This window comes from Symphalangus syndactylus, chromosome 7, assembly GCF_028878055.3.
Source record: "Symphalangus syndactylus isolate Jambi chromosome 7, NHGRI_mSymSyn1-v2.1_pri, whole genome shotgun sequence".
NCBI lineage: Eukaryota > Metazoa > Chordata > Mammalia > Primates > Hylobatidae > Symphalangus > Symphalangus syndactylus.
This window is the reverse complement of record NC_072429.2, coordinates 23,414,785-23,430,099: the sequence shown is the minus strand read 5'-3', so window position 1 is coordinate 23,430,099 and position 15,315 is coordinate 23,414,785. Positions and strand designations below refer to the sequence as shown.

The 15,315-nt window shown below is 37.6% G+C and overlaps 1 protein-coding gene across 3 annotated transcripts; it reads left to right on the top strand.

Moving 5' to 3' along the window:
- The first annotated feature begins 1,820 nt into the window (after window positions 1–1,820).
- On the top strand, window positions 1,821–9,261 carry CCNG1 (cyclin G1). Of its 3 annotated transcripts, none has more exons than XM_055285348.2 (6): window positions 1,821–2,063; window positions 3,522–3,785; window positions 5,336–5,589; window positions 6,145–6,223; window positions 6,304–6,402; window positions 7,921–9,261. In XM_055285348.2, exons 2-6 carry the CDS (start codon window positions 3,522–3,524, stop codon window positions 7,948–7,950), a joined length of 726 nt encoding a protein of 241 aa, XP_055141323.1. In that variant the 5' UTR covers window positions 1,821–2,063; the 3' UTR covers window positions 7,951–9,261. The 3 variants fall into 3 exon arrangements, with proteins under 3 accessions (XP_055141323.1, XP_063499192.1, XP_063499191.1); XM_063643122.1 differs by having other exon boundaries at window positions 1,829–2,063; window positions 6,148–6,223; XM_063643121.1 differs by having other exon boundaries at window positions 1,829–2,063; window positions 6,629–9,261.
- Window positions 9,262–15,315: the final 6,054 nt, after the last annotated feature.

The following is a 15,315-nucleotide window of genomic DNA, read 5'->3' as shown; positions in this document are numbered from 1 at the left end:
ATTTGTTCTCCACTGGCCTATGCTATGTGTTCAATAAATATTAGTTAATTTATTCATGCTTTTGATTGCTATAAAGAATTTTTTTTTTTTTTTTTTTTAGACCAAGTCTTGCTCTGTTGCCCAGGCTGAAGTTAAATGGCACGATCTCGGCTCACTGCAACCTCTGCCTCCCAGGTTCAAGCGATTCTCCTGCCTCAGCCTCCCGAGTAGCTGGGATTACAGGCACGTGCCACCATGCCCGGCTAATTTTTGTATTTTCAGTAGAGACGGGGTTTCACCATGTTGGCCAGGTTGGTCTCAAACTCCTGACCTCAGGTAATCCACCTGCCTCGGCCTCCCAAAGTGCTGGGATCATAGGTGTGGGCCACCGTGCCCAGCCTGCCATAAAGATTTTATGATTTTTTAGCCATTTTTTTAAAATTGTGCATATACATTCCTAATTTTAGGAATTAGGAATAATAGGAACTAAAAGCCAAAAGGAGAAACTACATTTATAAACTCACACATTACAGCAAAAAGTATTTTTAAATAAAATCACTTGTTAAAGGTTATAAACTGCTAATTTATATTCACTAGGTAAGCTTTTATTTTCAAAAGGAACAAAGGCCTCTTCCCCATTTGAGCCCCAGTTTCTTAAACTGACCTGATTATGTGGCTAAGGTATTATTGTGAGGCATTAACGTTTTCTCTTGTTTTTCCTTCCCCTTCCTCCCCACCCTTTTTCCGCCTTTCCAGAGTTTTGTTCTGTGGCATTGCCTTAGCTAAGTACACGGCAGGGCAAATAGCAGAGTGACAGCAAATCTTCCAGATTTTCATTTTTTCAAAGTAAGAGAGACTGAACTGGGGCCATGAGAACAGAGACATCCAACTACTGTGTAATTCATAAGAGTTTAGAACTGACTCCTTGTGCACCCTTTTTCAGGCCCTTTTACTAATGGACTTTTCTCACTTGTGATGATCTGGGAGAGTGAGAGTGAGAGTGAGGAGAGTCTAAGAAGAGTTCAGGCTAATTATTTTCCCACTAATCTAGCATAGGAGAGGCTCATAGAGATTAAATTCATTATGGTAAATAAAAAGAGTAATACTGCTTTACACTCGGGTCTGTAGACTGAGATTCACATTCACCACAATTATTCCTGTTAACAGTCTGCCACATACCTTTCATTTTAAGCGACTGAAAAATTGTACCAACTTTTCTCTTTAAACTTGCTTTAAAAGCAAATTCAGAAAATTGGTAGAGGGTCAAGAAATTACACAGTCCAACTCCATTATTTGATAAATTGTACGAAAAGCAAACTAAGGCAAGAATCAACTGACTTCCAAAGTTCACGAAGAGAGCACTCTGGAAGTTGATAAACCACCACACCATATAAATTCCACCACCTCTTTATCTGTAATTAAAAATCAAAGGTTGACTTTTTTTTTTTTTAACTACTCACTGTATTTTTAGAAAGATGGGGCAGAACCACTGTAGAACTCCTAAACCCCACAGAACACACAGTACATTCTGGAATGATACGCTGGCCAATCTGGCTGGCAGCCGAATGACCTGACCCAGGCAAGGGTTGGTGCACAGAGTATTTAGTTCGGCCCCCCACTGAATGAAGACACTTTGTTAGATTCTCCAATGAAAGACGCTTAGAGGTAGGGGCGTGGAAGGGGGCCGGGGAATTTGACGCCAGATAACGGGAAGTGTGAGCCGATTGGCCGGGCTTCTCACTCCACGGCCCAGCCGTTTACGGATCGCGGAGGCCATCCATCAAAAGAATTACACCAATCAGCGGCGAAAATGCCCCCTTCTCGCGAGAAAGCCCCGCCCTCCAATATATTCCTCCGTAGGGCAGGCGCGGCCCCTTCGGCTCCGAGCTGATCCTGCTCAGGGCCGGGTCGTCTCGGCGGCGCTGCCAAGACCTCCACCCAGGACAGCCCCCACCTCCCCGGGCCTCCCTCCTCTTGCCTACGAGTCCCCTCTCCTCGTAGGCCTCTTGGATCTGATATCGTGGAGTGAGGTGAGCAGGCCCGGGGAGGGTGGTTACCGCTGAGGAGCTGCAGTCGCTGTCAAGGTGAGTGGGACTGCGCGGGAGTTGACCGCCAGGTGCGGGTGGGGAGCGGCGTTGGGGGCGCGGGGCGAGGAGTAGGTCTGACCCGCGCCCTTTTCCTCACTAAACTCTACGGCTGCTGTGAGCACAAGCCCAGGCTAGTCCGAGGCTGGAGGGGCGGAGCCGGATCCGGCCTCCTGAGGTGCCTTAGTGTCTGGCGGCCGGGTCCCAGGGACTAGCCTGGGGAGGAAGAATGGAACCCCTGCAGTTAGAGGTTCCTCCCATGACCAGCTCTGAAGACCTCCTGCCTTCCTGTCTTTAGGTTGGTGTGGGAGGGACCTTCCATGTATCCAGGGCTTAGCTTGTGCCCGGGACATGGTTGTGTTATGCACACTTAAATCAATGGAATTCCCAGGTTCATCTTTCAGACTAGGTGAGCAACAACGCACCCCACCCCCCCGCCCCAATACGTGCTCCTAATGTCACCTTTTAAGTTTCCCTTCCTAACGACAATAAAAGTTAACTAATATTGAGTATTGTGTGCCAAGCATTGTGCTATACTCTTTAAGTGGTGAATCATCTTGTTCAGTCTTCACATTCAGCGACAGATATTGTTACCCTCATTTTATAAATCTAGAAATAAGCTCAAGCTCATTATTATTGTTCAGTGTTTTTTAAGCGTCTACTATATGTGCTAAGCTCTACGTGATTTCATTTAACTCACACAAATCTGTGAGGTAGGTCATAAACCTTATCCCTACTTTATAAATGAGGAACTAAGTACAATTAAGTAACTTGAACAGTTCATGTTGTTAATATGTGGCAGAATACTTAACTACCATCTGCTTTTCACTTTCGGTGTCCTGTCTTACGGTGTTTATTCGTGGTTGTCTATTGACAATGAATAACTTGAACAAGTATTTCTTGAAGATTTGCATTTTATTTTTCTAAAAAGCACGGTTCCGGCCTTGCCTGGTGGCTTATGCCTGTAATCCCGGCACTTTGGGAGGCCGAGGCGGGCAGATCACAAGGCCAGGAGATCGAGACCATCCTGGCCAACATGGTGAAACCTCGTCTCTACTAAGAATACAAAAATTAGCTGGGCGTGGTGGCGCGTGCCTGTAATCCCAGCTACTCGGGAGGCTGAGGCAGGAGAATCTCTTGAACCAGGGAGTCGGAGGTTGCAGTGAGCCAAGATCGTGCCCCACTGCACTCCAGCCTGGCAACAGAGCGAGACTCCGTCTCAAAAAAAAAAAAAAAAAAAAAAGCATGGTTCCTTCCCTCTAGGAACTCAATTTAGGATGTGACCAACTTGTAGAAGGGAAATAAATAACAGATGGCACTTTGCAATGACTTAGATGCACTAGCCGCATTGGGGGATGGGAGACTTATAAATCATTTCTTGGCCCAGTGCAAAGATGGCCAAGGAAAGCAGGAAGGACTACTCTTACACTCCTTTCTGGTCTTTTTTTCTATATATAGATGATAGAGGTACTGACAACAACTGACTCTCAGAAACTGCTACACCAGCTGAATGCCCTGTTGGAACAGGAGTCTAGATGTCAGCCAAAGGTCTGTGGTTTGAGACTAATTGAGTCTGCACACGATAATGGCCTCAGAATGACTGCAAGACTAAGGGACTTTGAAGTAAAAGATCTTCTTAGTCTAACTCAGTTCTTTGGCTTCGACACAGAGACATTTTCTCTAGCTGTGAATTTACTGGACAGATTCCTGTCTAAAATGAAGGTATGTTTGAAGCTAGATTCTCGTAATTTTGCTCAGTGTGTTTTGGAGATGGAATTGTTACCTTTTGGCTAGTATTCATAAACTTGACCTTTTTTATTTTCAGCACGTAGCCAAAACATTAATTTTGTCTACTACGGCATTAATATGTCTTATCATAATCAAGAGTAATACATCAGATATTAGACTTAAATTCTGAAATGAAAAATAGTGTAATACCAAGTAACTAATTGCAGTTTCCTAGTAAGAAAATTGGCTATTTTTAAAAAACCCTTCTTGATAGGTTGGATTTGTCCATTTATTTACTATTTTTAGATATAAACAAATTTATTAGTGGCAGAAATTTATTAGAGGCTACATTGTGGCTAAGAATTGAGATATATTTGTTAATCACTACCCATATATAAAGTTGTAAATGTTTTAGCCTTAGACCTAGTCAAGACTTGCTTATGCTTGGCATTTCCAGTTTCAGTGTACATGCAGTAGGGAGGAGAGTGTATCTGAAGGAGGATCAACTATTTTCCTATACTAGATAAACAAGACTGTCACTTTCAGAGCTTAACTGTTACAAATGCATCTGCCTTTCCTGTACACCCATGGTCACTGGAGGAAAATAAGATGATGTGACAATTGGAAGGAAACTCATATTTTAGTCCTCGGTATCTAACACAGTGCATCATAAAAAAGGACTTCAATATTTGTTGAAGATTCAAGAAATTTGCTTCAATAGACTAAACTCTTTAGACATTTCACGTATAGTCACTACCTTTGAATCTGTAAATGTTGCACAAATGAATAATATACAGCTGTCCCTCAGGTATAATTCAGTCTTATGTGAGAATAAGATCGTTGCTCTTATGTATAAGTCATAATAAGAAAAATAACTACATTATGCCTTTAAAGAGGCATAAGTGTACTGCTGAAGAGGTAACAAGAAGAAAGAGAGCACAGAGATATTAATACTGGTAAAAGCTTAGTTTCATGTGAGCTGGAAGTAAACAACTGGATAAAGTTTTGACTCTGCCTCATACGGCAGACATTCAGAAAATTAAATGATAAAGATTAGTAGTGGATAGAACTCTTAGAGGCAGAGTAAACAGTATATGCCATAGTATTTTAAAACTGTTTTATATGTGTTCCCACAAAGACAAGAGCCTGGAAAAAATACAACATCCTGGAAAGAAATGGCTTATTTTGTAAATAAGCCATAAAGAATTTCAGTCCTCATATATCTTTGACTAGTTAACTTATTTGATCAAACTAGAACAATGTTTACTTATAGGTCTACAGTGATTAATAAAAACACAATTTTTCTATGCTGAGCCAAACATTATACTGAAACTCAGTCCAGTTACTCAAAAATTGGTTCTAAGTGGGGTCCATAGTGTTGACAGGCTATAGTTTAGGTATGAGTGGATCGTGTTAAGTCCATCATAAATAAACCTCAAATATACATTTTCAAAATGTTGGGTCTGAGTTCTAGATTATCCTTTGTGTTTTAATTGAAATAAGGTAGAGTCATGGGCTTACTGGTTTTGTTTTTGATTTTTTAGGTACAGCCGAAGCACCTTGGGTGTGTTGGACTGAGCTGCTTCTATTTGGCTGTAAAATCAATAGAAGAGGAAAGGAATGTCCCTTTGGCAACTGACTTGATCCGAATAAGTCAATATAGATTTACGGTTTCCGACTTGATGAGAATGGAAAAGATTGTATTGGAGAAGGTGTGTTGGAAAGTCAAAGCTACTACTGCCTTTCAATTTCTGCAGCTGTATTATTCACTCCTTCAAGAGAACTTGCCACTTGAAAGGTAAGTGACTTTTGTTTTGAACAAGAGAGATTTGGAAATCAGAATGGTATTGTATGGATATTGCATAAAATCAGTATCCTCATAGAATTCTAATAAAAATAAGTAAAATGACAGCTGTGGCTCCTTGAACTTCAATGTCCATCATAAGTGAGAAAATGTTCCATTGTCAATAGCTTCATTGAAGCTAATTCTTGGGATTAAAGTATATTTTGACTTTGTAGAACCTAGTGGGAAAGCATCTCACACAAATTTATGGAAAAAAAGGACCTTCAGTAGATGTTGAAATATTTATTAAAACTAAAAGAAAATAAATCTTGATATTTGTGGCATAGTACTATTCATTTTAATTTTTTGGCCCAAATCATCTAAAACTCCCATATGGTGCCTTTAGAAGTTAGTATCTCTGATGGAAGGGGAATTCCTTTCAATAGTTCACTTGCTATGATAAATGTGCATAAGCTTCACTTTAAAAATTGACTTCAATGTTTTTCTAAAAACATCTTTTGACTAGATGTAGTATTACCTAATAAAAGTAATACCATTTTCTTTTTAAAGGAGAAATAGCATTAATTTTGAAAGACTAGAAGCTCAACTTAAGGCATGTCATTGCAGGATCATATTTTCTAAAGCAAAGGTAAATATTTTATAAAGATTACGCCTATTTATATGATCTGTTTTTATATTTGGCATTTACTTTACATTTATCTTTTTCAGCCTTCTGTGTTGGCATTGTCTATCATCGCATTAGAGATCCAAGCACAGAAGTGTGTAGAGTTAACAGAAGGAATAGAATGTCTTCAGAAACATTCCAAGGTATGTCAAGGACATAGCCTAAATCCTATTAACAGCTGTAAAAGAAACTAAACCCCTTCTATCTCCTGAAGTAAAATGAGATGTCATATGTTTATCTGAAACTTAAGTAGCTATCCTCAAATGTTTTTAATGAGCAAAGACACATGTTCATAGGATTGCATTTATTAATGTAGTTAAATAAGGTGGGACTTACTTTGAGTAATAATTTTTTAAAATTTATGTACAGATAAATGGCAGAGATTTGACCTTCTGGCAAGAGCTTGTATCCAAGTGTTTAACTGAATATTCATCAAATAAGTGTTCCAAACCAAATGTTCAGAAGTTGAAATGGATTGTTTCCGGGCGTACTGCACGGCAATTGAAGCATAGCTACTACAGAATAACTCACCTTCCAACAATTCCTGAAATGGTCCCTTAACTGGTAAATTTGGTCCATTATTATTCTCCAGATAGAGAACGTTTTCCAATGCCATAATTTTCAACTAAAGAAGAGTAATTATCTTCAAAATAAACAAAATGGAGTTGGAATAGTAAAGGGGGAGATGACATCACTGATCTAGTCAGCTAATATTTGAAGGCCTTTACTATATACAAGGTACAACATCTTAGGAGTAAGGAATTATCCAACCTCTGATACATACGTTAGCCATTTCATTAAATTTTCAGCTTAGAGAACAGCATCCTCCTTGTAGCACTAAAATCATGCTTTTTTTTAATTGCACATGATCTTGCTGTATGTATCTGACTCATTTAAAATTACGTAAGCTGGGCAGGACAACAGCACCAGAAGTCTGAACCAAGTATGAACTAATTTGAGACTGTTAGCTTATAAGTAAAATCAATATGAACTTCGATATTGTACTTAAAAGAAAAAAGTAGGCCAGGCGCGGTGGCTCACGCCTGTAATCCCAGCACTTTGGGAGGCCAAGGCGGGCGGATCACGAAGTCAGGAAATCGAGACCATCCTGGCTAACACGATGAAACCCCATCTCTACTAAAAAATACAAAAAAAGTTAGCCAGGCTCTGTGGCAGGCACCTGTAGTCCCAGCTACTCGGGAGGCTGAGGCAGCAGAATGGCGGGAACCCGGGAGGTGGAGTTTGCAGTGAGCCAAGATTGCGCCACTGCACTCCAGCCTGGGCAACAGAGCAAGACTCTGCCACAAAAAAAAAAAAAAAAAAAGAAAGTAGGATATGATAGATGGTCTCTGCATTGGGTATCTGGAAACTGCCAGAGTGTGTCAACACTATAGTAACCTATCATTGCTATAGCAGCTGGACTACTGAAAAGTAGTTATATGCATAAAAAATGTAAACTTGCTTTCTGCATATGTGATATACATTCTTGCCATCTAAATTTCCTAACTCAGTGATGATTTATTCTACTCAAAACTAAATGTTAACATTTAATACATCTACATATGATTATGAATATTAGACACGAACATTTCAATTTTCTTAGTAGTATTTAGGCAGACTGGCTTCTGTTAAGTTGGATTTTGTTTTCTTTATTTAAATAGGATTATTACAGCACCAAAAAACTTCTCTGAAGCCTTTCTCCACAACCTTGTTCTATGGATTCCATAATGTTACAATGGATTTAAGCTATGAAGCCTCAAAACATCACGAGATAAGCATGATGGTCTCAGACTTGAGAAAACTGCCTAATATTATGCTGTAGTGGAATTGTGTTTAGATTTGAATTCATCTGTGAAGCATTCAAATCAAAGCTAAAAGCCTAAATGTGAAATGCTAATGACAAGCCTGAGAAGGTAAACTGTGAATCTTCATTTCTATCATTGATCTAACTTTAGATATTGGATCAATATATTTAGGTGGTATTGAAAATGCTATTGGAGGAGTCACACTATTACTATCAACTATCAGTCTTCCCACAGCTTCAATCACTCTCATTATTCTAATCCTACTCCTACTTAAATATTAAATTTTAAGTTATGAGGTTTATATCAAAAGCAACATGTCACAAATGTACTTTTAAGGCATAATAAGGGTTAACATCCTAGGCAGTATAAACACACCCCATAATGCAGGTAATAGGTAATCTAGAGATGTGGACTTTATTGCTATATGGGAATTACATTTAAATTTGAGGGCATTTTATATGAAGACATACAGACCTATAAAGTTTGGCATATTCATTAAGTTATCTTTTAATATTTTTTTCTAGAAAACAGGTGACATTTGTATCTACGATAAAAATTTTTATACAGAACCTACTGCCTCAAACTGAATCCCATCAAGAAAACTAGTTTCTATTGTATTAGTAACTCAAAATAAATTATCACTTCGAAAACTTGCTTTCCCACACTAAGGTAAGTTCAGGCTAGATTCAACACTCCAGAAGTTTTTTTTTACTAAAGACTGTTTTTAAGTTAGAAGTGATGGCAATTTTATAAATAGAGAATATACTTCCACTGATGCCCTTACTGTGCCAAAACAAAAATCTTAAGAAAAGCAAGTAGACACCTTCATAACTATGAATGAAGCTGCTGAGGTGTAGTCTTTAGGATCCTCCATGTCAGTTAGTGAGTTAGTGAATGTAAGAAGTACAGTTACTCGGTGCAATGTATAGCCTGAGTCCATCCATGATGGCTATAACCAATTTGACATCACGTTATGGATCAATACGCAATGAAAAACCAAAGAACCACAGTATATCTTATTCTTAACTTTTGTAAACCATGTTTTATGGGTAACTTTTTAGTTTTCCCAAAAGGCTGATAAATTTCAATATTTTGAATACATCATTGTTAATTCTGAGTTGGCAGAGGTAAAGTAACCAACTACATTATGTTTTAGTACTAAGGGATATACCTTTCAATAAAGTTAATGAAATTCAATCCTTTGCTGGGTGGCTTTTTTCTCCTCTGATTTAATTAACTCTTTTAGCAATGTGGTAACAACATTATAAAAAGCTATCTCTACTGAGTATATTTAAATTTAGTACTAAAGTTAGATGAGTAGTACCAGAAACAATAAAATCCCTATTAATAGTATGACTATTAGCTGACATTTTGTTTTTTCTGAGACACTATAAAAAGCTATCTCTACTCAGTATATTTAAATTTAGTACTAAAGTTAGATGCATAGTACCAGAAACAATAAAATCCCTATTAATAGTATGACTATTAGCTGACACTTTACTTTTTGTTTTTTCTGAGACAGGGTCACTCTTGTCACCCAGGCTGGAGTGCTGTGGCACGATCTCGGCTCATTGCAGCCTTGGCAGCCCAGGCTCAAGAGATCCTCCCACCTTAGCTTCCAAAATAGCTAGGATTATAGGCACATGCCACCACACCCAGCTAATTTTTTTTTTTTTTTTTTTGTAGAGACAGTGTTGTCACTGTGTTGCCCAGGCTGATCTCAAACTCTTGGGCTCAAGTGATCTGCCCACCTCGTTCTCGCAAAGTGCTGAGATTACAGGCATAAGCCACCGCGCCTAGCCTCTAATGTTTTTTTAATAGACATAGAATGATGACAAATAATTGTTTAATGTGCATTAAAAGTTGCTGTTTATGCATTATTAATCCCTTTTATCACTTAGATTCATCACTGCTATGGATGCTATCCTTAATACATATTTACTCTTAGTTTCAGCCCACTTGAAGTTTTGTGCCAGCCTTCTTACCTAATTAAACAGCACTTCAGCAGCGTGGTTGCTAATGCCAGGTAACCACCATGTGTTATGTTAGCCTGCTTGGATCAATTGTAATTATTACTGGAATTGAAGCAATTAATATGATTTTGAACTGTTCGTGTTCAAACTAACATCCTGTAAAGTAGACACGGCAAGGAGTTACTGATGAAAGAAAAGTTGTTCATAAAAGCAGCCTCCTTTTATAATTGACTTGCCTTAGACTTATTTAATAATTTTTCATAGTATTTTTTAAAAAGGTATCTGAACCTCGTACATATTTACAATTATGAGACATCCTATCTAAAAATATATATTTTCGATTTAACATTTGTGGCTGGCAGCAATAATTTTTACTGTCTAGTACTATGAATCATCTCATTAAAATCCTCTCAACTGAATGACATTATCCCAATGTGCAAATGAAAGAGAGACAGAGAACCTAATGATTTGCCCCTGGTCTATACCTGGTACTTGGAAGTAGGATTCAAAGCCAAGCAGTTCTGACTCCAGAGGCTGTGCTCTTAACCACTCTATACATTACCTCTCAAAATAGAAGATTAATTGGACTCAAGTGAAATTGCTTGTATAATTTTTAATCAAAACTATATTCTGGCCACATTAACTTCTGTGCTGTCATCATGATCATAGAACAATAACAACACTTAATTTATTTCTCTATACTAATAGAATAACTTTGATAAAATGTTATTTATTAAACCTATTTTTCAGAAACCAAAAAACAGTAAACATGAGTCAAGATGAATTAAAAGATAAGCCAATTTTTAAGGCCGAGTGCAGTGGCTCACACCTGTAATCCCAGCATTTTGGGAGGCCAAGGTGGACGGATCACTTGAGGCCAGGAGTTCAAGACCAGCATGGCCAACATGGTGAAACTCCCATCTCTACTAAAAATACAAAAATCAGCTGGGTGTGGTGGCGCATGCCTGTAGTCCCAGTTACTCCAGAGGCTGAGGCAGGAGAATTGCTTGAACCTGTGAGGCAGTGAGACAAGATCACACCACTGCTCTCCAACCTGGGCAACAGAGTGAGGCTCTTGTCTCAAAAAATAAATTAAAAAGCCACTTTTATATTCATCAAAGTAGAGTTAGGAACAACCAAAATTGCCAAGGATAATTAGGGACATTATATAATGATAAAATTCACCAAGACAGTGCTAAAAGTGTAAGCACTTATTATCAGATCTTAAAAATACATGAAGAGACCAGGTGCAGAGGCTCATTCATGCCTGTAATTCCAGTGCTTTGGGAAGCCAAGGTGGGAGGATTGCTTGAGGCCAAGAGTTTAAGACCAGCCTGCTCAACATAGGGAGACCGTATCTCTACAAAATTAAAAATTAGCTAGGCATAGTGATGTACACCTGTAGTCCTAGGTACTGAGGAGCCTGAGGTGGGAAGACTGTCTGAGCCCAGGAGTTTGAGGCTGCAGTGAAGCATGACAGTCACTATGCTCCAGCCTGAGTGACAGGGTAAGACTCAAAAAAAAAAAAAAAGAAAAGAAAACATGAAGCAAAAAGTAGCATTAAAAGGAGGACTGGACAAATCTTCATTTACAGTTGGAAACTTAAACATTCCTCTCTCAGTAGTCCATAGAATACAAAATTAGCAAAGATGTAGAAAAATGGAATAATACTAATAACCAGCTAGATTTAATTGACATAAAACCCTTCTACCTAAAACAGCAGAATAAGCATTCTTTTCAAGTACACATGGAACACTCACCAAGATAAACCACATCATGGGTTTTAAACCTTAACAAATTTAAAAGAGATGAAATCATATAAAGTATGTTTTTTGACCATAATCTAGAAATCAGTAACAGCAAGAAAATCTCCAAACACTTGGAAATTAAACAACACATTTCTAAATAATTCATGATTCTACAGGGAAGTCTTAAAACATATTTTAAAGTAAATGAAAATATCACCATGCTTGGAATGCAGCCATGCTGGTGCTGCAATTTATAACAATTGACTGCTTTTTACTAAACAAGAAAAAGTTCTCAAATTAATACTCTAAGCTCCCACTTTAAGAAAGCAGGAAAATCTAACTGGGTGTGGTGGCACACCACTATAGTCCCAGCCACTCAGAAGGCTGAGGTAGGAGGATCATGACCCCACGAGTCTGAGGCTGCAGTGAACTATGATCATAACACTACTCCAGTCTGGGTGATGAAGTGAGACCTGTCTACAAAAAAAAAGAAGCCCAAACTAAACCTAAAGCAAGCAGAAAGAAGAAAAAAAAAAGGCAGAAAATAAATGCAATTGTAAACAAATTAATAGAAAACAATCAAAACAAAAAACTAATTTTTGAAAAGAGCAGTAAAATTGATAAACCTCTGGCAAGACTGACAAAAAAAAGAGAAGCTGCCAATCTTAGGAATCAAAGAAAAGATAACAGTATAGATCCTCATTAGAACGACACAAAGAAAATACCATGAACAACTCTATGCACATAGGATTAGATGAAATGAACCAATTCCTTGAAAGGCATACAGTATCAAAACTTAACTAAAATAAACCTCAATAAGTTCTCTATTTTTAAAAATTGAACCATTGTTTAAAACCTTACTAGCAAATTCATAAAACATTTAAAGCTGTAACAAATTCTACAAATCTCTTCCAGAAAGAATAATCACTTTGCAATTCATTTTACAAGACCAGAATTAACATGATACCATACCAAGATAAAGATAATACAAGGAAAAAACAAAAACAATTGCACAATATCCAAAATGAACACAGAGATAAAAATCCTCAAAAAATAAAAATCTAGATACATAAGCTGAATAATGTACCATGACCAAGTTTGGGGTTGGGAGGAAATATAAGCTGTTTCAAAATTCTGGAATCAATAAAATCCATGATTTTAACAGTCTAAAGAAAAAAATGACCAAACTAATACAGAAAGAGCATAGAAAATTCAACGTCCACTCATGAAACTCTGCTAACAACAAATTAATAGATGGGAGCTTGCTCAACATGACAAAAGGAATTTATGAAAAGCCTACAGCTTGCATACATAATGGTCAAAAACAATGCTTTCAAAATCCTAAGATCCAGAACAAGACTGAGATGGCCGCTTTCTCCACGTTACTGTTCTGGCCACTGCAATCAGGCAAGAAAAATCAAAGGCCCATAGACAAAAGGATAAAATAAAACTTCCTATTTGTAGTTTATGTAGAAAACTTAACAAGTTAACAACAAAATAACTCCCAAAACTAATGAAGTTTAGCAAGGTCACAGGATACAAGGTCAACAAACAAAAATCAAACACATTTGTACATACTAGCAATGTGCAATTGGAAACCCATGTTTCAAAAATAATACAACTTACAATAGTTCCCCCAAAATGAACACTGTGGAATATATGCTGAAAAATGACATAAAATGCTGATAACTGAAATCAAAGAGGTCCTAAATAGATACCTCATGTTCATGGATTGGAAGACACAAAACTGCATTCAAAACCCCAGTAGGATTTTTTTGTAGATACAGAGTAGCTAATTCTAAAATTCATATGGAAGGCAAAGAAACTAAATTAGCCAAAACAATTTTGAAAAAGAATAAAGTTGAAGGAATCATGCTGCCCAGTTTTAAGACTTACTATAAAGCTATGATAATCAAGGCAATCTGGTATTTATGAAAGGATAAACACATAGATCAATGGAATAAAGTCCAAAACCAGACTCACATAAATAGCAATTGATTTCTGACAAAGGTGAAAAAACTCAATGGGGAATGGACAGTTTTTCAACAGATGATTTTAAAACAACTGAACATCCATATGCAAAAAAATAAACCTACCTAAATTTCACAGCTTATACAAAAATTAACCTAAAATGGATCACGGATCTAAATGTAGAACTAAATTTATAAAATTTTTAGAAGAAAAAAATCCATAGGCCAGGCACGGTGGCTCATGCCTGTAATCCCAGCACTTTGGAGGCTGAGGCGGGCAGATCCCTTGAGGTCAGGAGTTCAAGACCAGCCTACCCTATATGGCGAAATCCCATCTCTACTAAAAATATTTAAAAAAAAAGGGGGGGGGGCTGGGAGTGGTGGTGCACACCTGTAGTCCCAGCTACTTGGGAGGCTGAAGCACAAGAATCACTTGAACCCAGCAGGCAGAGGTTGCAGTGAGTGGAGATTGTGCCACTGCACTCCAGCCTGGGCAACAGAGTGAAAATCTGAGTCAAAAAAAAAAAAAAAAAAAAGAAAAATTCTTCATGACCTAGGGTTAAGGTTCCTAGACATGACACCAAAACTATGATCCACCAATTGCATGATGGATAAGACTTCATCAAAATTAAGTCTGTGCTTCAAAAGACACTCTCAACAAAGTAAAAGGAGAGTAGGAGAAATTACAAATCATATACCTGGTAAGGGACTTGTACCCAGAATATATAAAGACTTACTACCCAATAAGACAACTAAAAAATGGGTAAAGAATTTGAATAAACACTGCTTTAAGGAAGATACACAGATAGCCAATAAGCACAAGAAAGAACGCTCAACATAGTCATCAGAGAATAGCAAACCAAAACAGATAGAGATCCCATTTCATATCCACTAGAATGACTAAAATCAAAATGTCAGGTAAACAAGTATTGGCAAGGACGCAGAGAAATTGGAAGCTGTGTACACTGCTGGTGGGAAAGTAAAAAGATGTAGCTGCTTTGGGAAACAATGACAGCTCCTCAAATGATTAACATAGTTATCATATAACCTAAAAATTCTACTCCTAGGCAAGAAATGAAAACACATGCATATACAGACTTGTACACGTTTATAGCAGCTTTAGTCAGGACAGCCAAAGGGTGGAAATACCCAAAATGTCCAACTTACAAATGTATAAACAAAGTGATACAGCCATACAATGAAGTATTATTCAGACATACTAATGAATGTGCTGATACATGCTAGAATATAGATGAACCTCTTAAGACATGTTAAGTGAAAGAAGCCAGTAATCAAAGACCACATATTATGATTCCACGTACATGAAATTCCAGAATAAGGAAATCTGTGAGATGAAAAGAGGTAGTATGGATGGGGGGGATGACAGGAGAAGGATAAAAGCTAAATTATACAAGGTTTCTATCTGAGATGATGAAAACATTCTAAAATTGATTATTGGAATGGTTGCATTTATCTGTGTATATACTAAAAGCTACTGAATTACACACTTTAAATGGGTGAAATGTATGTTGTTACAATAAAGCATTTTTCTTAATTATA

Excerpts from the sequence above, each read along its gene's own strand:
- CCNG1 (XM_063643121.1), top strand. The coding sequence starts at position 3,522 with ATGATAGAGGTACTGACAACAACTGACTCTCAGAAACTGCTACACCAG. Across the intron at positions 3,786-5,335 it reads GATTCCTGTCTAAAATGAAG|GTACAGCCGAAGCACCTTGG; the intron begins GTATGTTTGAAG and ends TTGATTTTTTAG. Across the intron at positions 6,403-6,628 it reads GTCTTCAGAAACATTCCAAG|ATAAATGGCAGAGATTTGAC; the intron begins GTATGTCAAGGA and ends ATTTATGTACAG.